Below are 10,192 nucleotides of genomic sequence, written 5' to 3'. Positions count from 1 at the left end.
GCCTTCCCCGCGCCGCCACAGCCACAGGGGGCGCTGCGGCGCACGGCCGGGCCGCGGAGTGGGCCCGGGGCCCACGGACTACTACTGCTGCCACGGCACCCCGGCGCCCAAGACGCCGCAGATGGCGCCGGCACCGCGGGGCAGGGCGCTGGGCCTTCGCCCCGCTAGCCCCGCCCCCGGGCCCGGCGCTTCCGCCGCCGCCGCCGCCGGCGCGGAGGGGGCGGGTTGCCCGCGGCGCTGGGCGCTCCCCACGCCTCCCTTTCCGGGCGGCGGCGCGCGCAGGCGCGGGGGAGGCGCGCAGGCGCGCGGCCGCGTGGGCGGGCGGGCGGCGGGGGGAAGGTGCGAGCAGCCGCCCGCGCGCGGCCGCCGGCGGCGCGTGTGTCCCGTGTGTGCCCCCCCAACCCCCGCCGCCACCGCCGCCTGCCCCCGGCCCCGCCGCCGGATGCGGATGGTCCGCGGCGCTAAAAGATGGAGGGGATGACGCTGAGCGAGGCGGAGCAGCGCTACTACTGCGATCTCTTCTCCTACTGCGACACCGAGAGTACCAAGAAGGTGGCGTCCAACGGGCGCGTCCTGGAGCTCTTCCGCGCCGCGCAGCTGCCCAACGATGTGGTCATGCAGGTACGGCCGCCGCCGCCGCGCCCCCGGGGGTCGGCGGGCCCGGGCACCGCCCCGTCGTGCCGAGATGGCCCCGGCCCGGCCCTGCCCTTCCCCTCCGCCCGGCCCGCGCCCCCCGCCCGCCCCGCAGCCCTTGGGCAGGGGGCGTCCCGCCGGCGGGGACTCGGGGATCGCAGAGTCTTTGGCGTTGGGAGGGACCTGTGGAGATCATCTCGTCCAGCCCCCTGCCGAGGCAGGGTCACCTGGAGCAGGTGACACAGGAACGCGCCCAGGTGGGGTTTGAGGTCTCCAGAGAGACTCCGCGACCTCCCTGGGCCGCCTGTTCAGTCCTCGGTGGAAAGAGGCTCTGCCTCGTGTAGAGGTGAAACTTACAGTGATTTAGTTTATGGCCATTGCTCCTCATCCTGTTGCTGGGCACCATTGGAAAGAGCCTGGCACCATCCCGTTTGAGATATTTATGTACATTAATGAGATCCTTTCTCAGTCTTCTCTAGCCTAAACAGGCCCAGCTCCGTCGGTCTGTCCTGATAAGAGAGCTCCAGATCCTGGTCAGCTTTGTGTCCCTCCGCTGGACTCTGTTAGTTCCTTGTCATTCTTGTACCGAGGAGCTCAGGACTGGACACAGTAGGACGGAGCTGTTGGGTGACCGGGCACCTGAGCCCCTCCAGCTGCGAGGGAAGGGCAGGGGGCACAGCGAGTTGTGCACCCTGTGCCAGCCCCCCTTCCCTTATGCCCCTCTGACTGCAGGGCTGGAAAGGGGATGGTGATGTCTCTGCTGGCAGTGCCCAGGAACTGGTAGGAAAATATTCCGTACCGACAGAGGCCGTCCACAGTGTGAGAACTGTAGAGTGTAAAACTGAGGGTGAGTGAGATTGTCCCCATGATCTGCTGATGAAGAACAGCATAGAAGGAAACCTGGTTTTGTGTTGTTGGGCACTACTGACACTGGTCCACTTTACCTAAGCCATGCAGTTTTTTTTGGACATCACTTGCTGGCAGGTATTAACTTACCTGTAGTCAGCCAAATGTTTCTAATAACAAAAAATGTGGTGTTAAGGCTGACACGGGCCCATACTTGCAGTATGCATGTGCACAGTTTTAGCACTTCCTCAGCCAGCCTGTGTCCAAGACCTGTAGCAGTATTGCAGAGCTACCTGCATAGGAAAGGGCAAGTCTGCTTTGGTGTGCATATGTGATTATTTGAGGAAGGTATTCCCAGTGAACCATTCTTATGAAGAGCTATTTGTAATAATTTGCTGCTCTTGCAGTTCCCTCTGTCATTGTTCAGTGCTTTAAAGTTTACATAGTCTTTTAAGCTGCTGTTGGGTAAAGCTGTATTTAGAAAGCCATGCCGCCTTTTATGCGGTTTCATCCTCAGCCTAGTGAGATAAGCAGCCCTTTTAACAAAGTATTAAACTCACTGTTGCTAGAAACACAAATTGCAGGGTACAGAAATTCAGTGCCAGGAGAACACTTACTGACTAGGGTTACTGTTGGTGTGTTTTGGGCCTCCCAGCTTGGTTAGTTGAAATGAGTTTAAGACACAATGAAGTGGAAGAGGGTTGAATAAGAAATGGTTCTTCCTGGTAAAACCAGTAATCTCTTATTTGATGACTTGCTAGACTGGGCTTAATGGTAGGAGAGTCTGCATGCTCTATTATGAGTAAGGTTTCTCAAGGGCCACCCATGGCTGCTTTTTGTGTGTACCCAGCCAATTTCAGAAAAATCATCCCAGGGAAAGTGAATGTTTACATCTTTGCTGTATTTAGAATTTTCTTTTACATAAAACTTGTCTGAATCAGTGTACAGCACACTAGTACTAGAGACTTTATGCAGGAATTTAGTGCAAGAACTTGGAAAGACCTGGAATTCTGAAAACAAGTGTCCACAGATTATATCCTTATCTTTTGCAGAAGAGGTCAGATATTTTCCTGCAAAGTAGACTGCATCTGAAGAAGAGAGACTACTCGGGCGTCATTCCATGGGTCCTAAATAAATTAACTCAAGAAGCAGACCTGGCTTATCACTCTAGTGATCTCAAGGAGAACCTTGCAGTTAAAATGGCAAACAAGATATTAGATTGCCTGAGGAATGAGACTGTAAATAGTACAAAGAAAGTTGAAATGCCCTTAGCAGTTTGACCCATTATGAGTATCTTGTGCAGTCACAGTTGGTCGCCTCTAAAGTACCTCATAGTTTGAAAGTAATTTAGATGTCTAGTTATTTTGCATTCTTCTTAAGGTATGGCTCTACACCAGCTTAACACAGGCATGAATATATTGTATTGAGGTTCTTCAAAGGGAAGTTGCATTTGATGCTTTGAAAGCTGAGACTGTGTAACTTAAACCTCAAGATGAAATAGCTTAAGAAATAAACCCTGTGAAGGAAATGGAATTTTCTTTTGACCATACGGGTGCTGTGTTTTTACCTGTTCATTTGAAGCACCTGATGCTTGTGGGAAAATGAACTTGATTCAGTTACCCAATCCTTACATAATCCTGGAATGCAAGTGTAGTACTGGTCACATGAATGCTAAGTACTTTTGTAGGTGTGCAAAACACAGCGTAAAATGGTCGCTCTTCAAGCTCAAGGGGGCCAAGCAGTCCTGAGGAACTACTTTGTAGTTTTTCCTTTTCAATACTACAGGTTGGTAGGTACCTTTGAAGAGTTCAGAACTGACTCCATTGGAAATGAAAATGTCTGACAGTCGCATTTTTAGACTCATAACTTGTTTTACTTGCAATTCTGTTGTCCAAAGGCTGGATGTATGTGCAGCCTTTTTTGCAGAGTTGCGTCCTTGTGAGAAATCTGTCTCCCAGGAGCAAATGTGTCTCATTGTTCCTAATCAATTTCATTTCTCCCTCTGAGGGACACTGTCAGCTGCCTGTTTAGTGGGGATAAATGAACATATAAAAGAATGAAACAGTTAAGAGTGTTGTATGCTGAGCTACAGCATCCTGGAAAAGAAAAACTAGATGTCTGTTTTGTACACATCTACAAATGGACAGCTTTATTATCAGAATAAAATACCATACCAAAGATGCATGTGTCAGAACACCAGTCTCTATTAACCCACATTTCTTCTTTTGTATGCACATCCCTGAAATGAGCATTAAGGTAGAAGACTTGCATAAAAGAGCAAATAATAGTATGTGTGTTGGGGTAAGAAGTCCAGCTACTTCACAACAGTTATGAGTCTTCAGATCACTCTCAGGGTGTGGTTTCACATTGCAGCTGACAAAAATGTAATGGTGAGTTGGCGCTAAAGAAGGTGCTCCTGTTTTCCCTCAGCCTTGTGTTCCTTCTTGCAGAGATACTCATGCCTGTCCCGTGCTGTTGTGGCCAGAAAATTAATCACAGCTTTTTGTTGGTTATAACTCTGTATCAGGTGACAGTGGGATTGAATGAATGTCAGTGCTAGCACAAGAAAGGAGGCAGGAGAACTCTCTGACTGAAGGGAAGTAGAGAATTTTCTTTGTTCTAGAGCAGTTGGATATTTTAGTTGTGACCTGGCATGAGGTTTGTTAGCTTAAAGCCTGGAAGATGGAGCTGGCTCTGGCTTTCCTTTGAACAGACAGTGAGCTGGTCCAGGGAGCTTGTGCAACCACAAGTTAGAAGGTTGTGTCAAATGTAGTTTTCACTTGCCTCATCTTGTATCTCAGTTGCGTGTGCATTGGTGTTGGTGTGTGCAAGCAGCATGACACAACACAAGTGATCCTGAGGAGCTGTCACCCACCGTGTTTATGCACTTCAGGAGCTTCCCTTTGCTAAAGTTCCAGCCTGGTCCTGTGCACTGGATGTTAGCTGGGATTCCTTGTGTGCCTTGATACAAAAGAAACGTAGTTGCCTGTTCTGGAGTGGCTGCAGGGAGGAGCGTGCTCAGGGAAATTGGCTTCAAAGGCGTATTTCACATCTGTCCTAAAATGCTCTTGGATGTATGCTAATAAAGTCAGTTTTTGGTGTCTCTGCAGTGGTGGGGAAATTGCTTGTTAAAGCTACAGTTCGCCAAAAAATGTATTGTGAAACTCATTACTTGCGTATGGAATGAATATACTAGGTATTCCATTTGATTTGTAGAATTCTTACTTAGGTGAGTTAATCACAGAATGTTTTCTGAATTTGTACTCGATTATGAATCACAGAAACTTCACCAGACAAGAAGCAAGTCAGTGGTGCATATGATACTCATCTGAAATTAATGAGTCAGAGCATCTTGCTTTAAAATACAACATTACTATATAACTACAATGTGTGAGTATTGGCATATATCTTCTCTGAAATGAATGAACTGTCATCTTCAGTGCTGGCATTATTCAGCAGTGTTACCTAACTTCTAATTTAGTGTTAGAAAGTCTTTGACAGATAAATTACATGGTTATGCCCACTTACTTCAATTACAGTAAGCTTATGTTAGTCCAGTAAAAACCTAGTGTAAAGCTATTTTTAGCTCTTGTTAGCCACTTTCAAGCTTTTTGTTCATTTTTTAAGGAGTCTTTACAGACAGATTAGTTTTGCTGCTTCTTCTTTCATTGATAGGAAGAATTACACTCCGGTTGTCTACCTTAACTCTCTTAGTTTGCTGCCCTCACTTCAGAAGTTGTAAGAAAGTGCATACCTGTGATGCAGCTGCTTCATTGAGAAGTCCATACTCTGGGATGCAGGCGTGTGCTGCCTTCTGTTGTTTTTGGGGTGCCAGTTTTTGGCAGACAGAGGGAACAGAAGATGCAGTAGTGGTTTTCTCAAATGCCAGAGCTCATTTGCTGACAGGCAGCACAATTATAAATGGAATTACAGTCTATAGGCAGAACATGACAAAATGAAATTGCAGGTTCTTAATGTAAAGTGTTGGCTTCTTTGTTGGAAAGTGGCTGTAGAGAGAAAGGAATCTAAGAAAATAACAGCTTGTTCACAATTATTGTGTTGTTGCAATTACTGTTTCAGTGAATTTTCCTACAGAAAGACTACCTGTTTGTCAAATCAGTAGGGTCTACTAAATGCCAACTTTGAATGGAAGATGAGCCAGGGCATGCTTAGGATTGCCTGTTTGGTAGAGACATGCAGAAGACTCACACTCATTCTGGTTAATTTGCTGAATTTATTATTCTTTCAGAGCTGACGGGGTAAAAAAATCAGAATTCCTTATATATAGTGAATTTCATGCCTTCCTTTTAGTCATAGGAATTTGAAGTATATTTAAAATAATAGCACTTTTAGATCTTTAAAAAAGGTATGCTTTGTAAAAAGCTTTCTTCTCTAATACTGACCTATAACTAGTCTGTAACAAGCTGAAATGAAGAAAATCACTTTAATCCAACTCATACATTTTGTTTGCTTGAGGTTTTTTTTTTGTTTGTTTGTTTTTTTAAATCTTATATTAACATGTCACTTAGATAAGACATAAAATTAGTTTAGACTCCTTCTGAGGCAATGTTCACAACAGGTCATTATCAAGGTATTCTTCCAGTGTAGATACCTCTAACTATAGCAATTTTCTTACTAATCTGTAGTATGTTTTTGGCTTGAGCACCATAAAATGCATGAATCTCTAGACTTATGACTATAATGTTACCTAATTTACATATAATTTTACATGTTTATATATTTTCATATAAGACGTGTTTGCACACATGTATTATGCTGTATCCCAGTCCTCATTTAGTAAACAAGAGTTGTTAAAAACCTGTTGTAAGTGCCTGGATCTGCAGTTAAAAATATCTGATTTGTGAATCACCTATTTTTTCCCTTCAAATGTCACTGTAATAAAGTATTCTTCTTTCAGCTGAGCAGTAGGTTAGCTTTGATTCCCTGTATTGATGAGATACATAAGAGTGTACTTTCTGTTAGTGTCAGGAATGACTTTTAATCTGCTGTTTATCCTGTGAATTATGCTTTGAGTTTCTGCAGAATTCTGGTAGAAATGTTTAATTAAACATTACTGATGTTACTTTCACAGAGACTGCAGTGGGCTGAAAATGAATTTATTTTTACGGTTAATTAGTTGGAGTGGTCTCATATCTCTGCAGCATTTAGGAAGAGAACAGTCTTTTTTTTTTTTTTTTTTTTTTTTGCAACAAAAAGTAGGAAGTCATGGCAAAACTTTAGGACTTTAGATTAAGTCTATTAGACTTACATTTGTTTTTAGTGGAATTCTTGGTGTAATTGGTTTTGAGACTTTGAAATTGATATTCATACTGTACAGTCACTTACGTAGTAACTAATTTGTTCATAATTCTGTATGCCAACACAGCACTCAGATAATTCCAAGTATCACAGCTCAGCTTAGTTTGAAAACAGTTTATTCTTTTCTTTTTAAACATGCTGTCAGATGACAGCAGGGGTGATTAATATCCTTTCTGACATAACTGGATAGAATTCTAGAATCGGAAATATCAGGGCCTTTGGCAAATGTAGCTGTCTTAGAATCAAGTTGGCTGTACGAAATTATGGATTGTAAATTTGATCTTTTACTGGTAAAAGCAATTCTTTTGTGTTAGAAGTTTTAAGTACTTGACTGACTGTGAAAAATGGGAAACATGCCTTCATCTTAGTCTAATCTTCAGTAAATGTTACTGCAGATCCTGTGAAATTACAGGACTTTGCTGGCAGTCTCTGCGACTTTTCAATTGTATTTACTAGCTCTCGAAATATTAGTCCTTGCAGACAAGTTTCCTACCTATTTGGCAATAAATATTCGCTGGTTTAGGTTAATCCTTCTTGTAGAATTCCTAGATGTCAGATTGGAATTCTGCTTTTCTTTTAAATTAGTTTGAAGTCAGAAGTGAGTGTGAGAAAAATATGTTGACTATCAGATTTCTCACTGCAGTTCCAATAATGATTAAGGTAAGAGTATATTTCCCTCTTATTTTCCTTCCTTTAGCATTTCTGTTGACCATAAGGATATTCTTAAGCCAGCAATGTAATTTTTTCTAAATTAATGTACCAAGTTAGTGATCGTGTTCATGACTTGCTTGTTTTTCCACCTGGGGTTAGTGACTGAAGAGTTAAATTATCCCTACACTTGTTATACAAAAAATACAGCATAACTTAGGCATGTCTGACTATGTATAGGAACTGTGTTTTGAGAGCTTAAAAGACTTGGAAAAGATGACAGTCTGACCTGAATTTCTGGAATGATTGACTGCTGATGTCTAAAATGCTTCTGAAGTAAGGTAGCAGAGCAGTGAGTAGGCTGAGTTTTGAACATATCTTTCAACTTCAGTAATCCCAGAAAAGGATGACCAGGACTGAGTAGTGTAAAATTTAGCATTAGGTGCTGACATACTCCTGTTGCAGACTAGCAGTTGGGAACTTTGTAGAAAAGTCTGTTGTTATTGTTACAATAGTGTGAATGACTTGGTTTTTCTGATTTGAAGCATCTTAAAAGAAATTAAGACCTGATGTTAACAGTGGAGTCTCAAGTGCAGCTCTGTAATTGTGCCGTTTTTAGAACTTTAACCAAGGTTTGTTTAAACTTTGATAGACACATTGTTAAGGCTTCTTGGCCTCTGTGGGAGAAATAGAGCAGTGCAAAGCTAAGTAACTAATTAACAGTGCTCAGATTGATACTCAGAGAAGAAAAGACTGGCATGGAAAAGGAGTGCAAAGTAATCGACACAGTAGCTTCAGGTAAACTTACCTGGATGTGCTCAGGAAGGACAGGAACAGACCAGGACAGTCCTTTTTGTCCAGGCCACAGCATGACCACTAAATCTGGGATCAGTGAATGCCTTAATCTTTGTTTTACATTAGCAGAAGAACCAGAAGCTTGTGCTTATTTGGAGTTTTTCTCTGTTAGTATTGTTCTGGCATAGTAAAGGAAGGTGATGTGTGGGGAAAATATTAAAACTGAAAAAGCAAGATAGTAATTATTAGCAAAAAATATCAATCACTGGAATGCTTAAATTATAGAGAAGGTCTGAAAAGAATGAAAATGTCTGTATAAATGCTCCTCTCTTCAGCTTTTAGTATTATGGGAAAAATATTCAACTTAATGCTGCATGATAGGAGTATCCACAATTAGAGTATATGTGAAGTATCTCTCCAGTGCCTGCTGAAGCTAGATGCTTTCTTGATAATTAAATACAATTAATTCCATTCATTTGTTTATGCTAAGGAAGATAAATTATGTTTTGAAGATCAGTAGAGCTTCAGAAGCTTCAGTGTTATTTACTCACATAAACTTCAACCATAAGACCAAGCAAACAAAAGTTTGCTTGCTTAAAATTAGGGCAAATGTTAGGGCAAATACTTTTGTGCTTAAAGTTAGGGCAAATACTTATGAAGACTAACTCGGTTAGTCTTCATAAGTATTTAGTTGGACTTTCAATTATTGCAAGAATAAAACCAAGTGCCTCAAAAGATTACAGACGAAGAATGCAATTCTGTGTGCCAGCTGGGGCTTGTGTGCCATTTCTGCTTCAGGCTTTGCTTCTCAAAAACATAAACTGCAAGCCTAAAAACCAAGTTCCAGCTATCTGATGTTGAACAGTGGGAGATACATGCTATGAGATTCATTACAGTTTGTTCATAAAAACTTGTACTTTTTCTATGGTAAATAAAACCTGTGAGTAAATAATTTCTGAAGCTCTGCTGAGGTGTTTGTTGGTTGTACAGTAGACAGATTCAGTTTAATAAAGGAGAAAATAACTAACACAGTAACTTTTTGTTGGCCTACTGAGTGGAGTAATCACATTGTGTGACCAGACGGATAAGCAGCAGTTACTGCTCAGGAATGGGGAACTGCAGCTGAGAGCAGAGGAGGGAGGAGCTATTTAGGTTAAGCAGTAATGTAGAATTACATTGTAAGAGAACACAGGTATGTGGAATATCTCACTTTAAAAGAGCCTCTCTTTATGCATCAAAAATGAGAAATGGTTCTTGTAGTTCCCCAGGCTGTCTTTTGCTTGTTTAGATTTTTTTTAAATTTCCAGTTCTTCTGGCTACTTTATTACCATTTCTGTTTGTAAAGTGTCTTTCTCATGAGCACCTGCTGTGCCAAAGAAAAAGCAGTAGAGAAAGTCTTAATGCAAGCAAAGGGCAACTCTGCCTTGAAGTCTTCCAGGTGTGACTTTTTACTTGGGAGGATGGTAGTTGCTTTCTAAGTGAGTGTTCATCTGGCTATCTGTATTTTCCTCTGTTGGTGCTACTGAACCAATCAGAAGGGTGTAGAATTCTTTATTCTACCCTGTTTTTGAGGGTGTATGACAACATTTTCTTTGAGTTGTAGTCAAGGAGGACAGTGAATTACTCTAGATATTTGGAAAAATGGATCCTCTAAGTCAGGGTTTATAGTTACATGTAGGGTGCATCTGCCTTATCTTTGTGGATTGATGGGTGGTGGTTGCCATGTATTACCAAATCAGAAGAGAATTACTGACCTCTGGAGAGCCACAGAGCTCTGCATGAGAGACTCTGCAGGTCAGATTCATGTGTAGAGCTTGTAACAGCTTTTGCAGAAGCTGTGAGTAAGACCACAAATTTTGATTGCAAATGGAAACATCAAAAAGCTACTGCTGCATTAGGAAGTGTCTTTAACAAATGAGGCTAATCCTTTGGGAATCTACATGCTACCAGG

General features: G+C 42.5%; 1 protein-coding gene across 13 annotated transcripts in view; it reads left to right on the top strand.

Moving 5' to 3' along the window:
- Window positions 1-245: 245 nt before the first annotated feature.
- Window positions 246-10,192, top strand: part of REPS1 (RALBP1 associated Eps domain containing 1) — a 63,982-nt gene continuing 54,035 nt past the window's right edge. For 4 of the 13 annotated variants that reach the window (XM_074537625.1, XM_074537628.1, XM_074537618.1 and 1 more), the window contains exon 1: window positions 253-621. In XM_074537625.1, coding sequence (XP_074393726.1) covers window positions 469-621 — 153 coding nt within the window. In that variant the 5' untranslated portion in view covers window positions 253-468. Of the gene's footprint in view, window positions 622-10,192 lie in introns of all 13 variants that reach the window. The other 9 variants (XM_074537624.1, XM_074537626.1, XM_074537629.1 and 6 more) reach the window with 8 other exon arrangements.

Source organism: Zonotrichia albicollis, chromosome 3 (assembly GCF_047830755.1).
Source record: "Zonotrichia albicollis isolate bZonAlb1 chromosome 3, bZonAlb1.hap1, whole genome shotgun sequence".
Classification (NCBI taxonomy): Eukaryota; Metazoa; Chordata; class Aves; order Passeriformes; family Passerellidae; genus Zonotrichia; species Zonotrichia albicollis.
The sequence above is the reverse complement of the archived record's forward strand: the minus strand, read 5'-3'. Positions and strand labels throughout refer to the sequence as shown.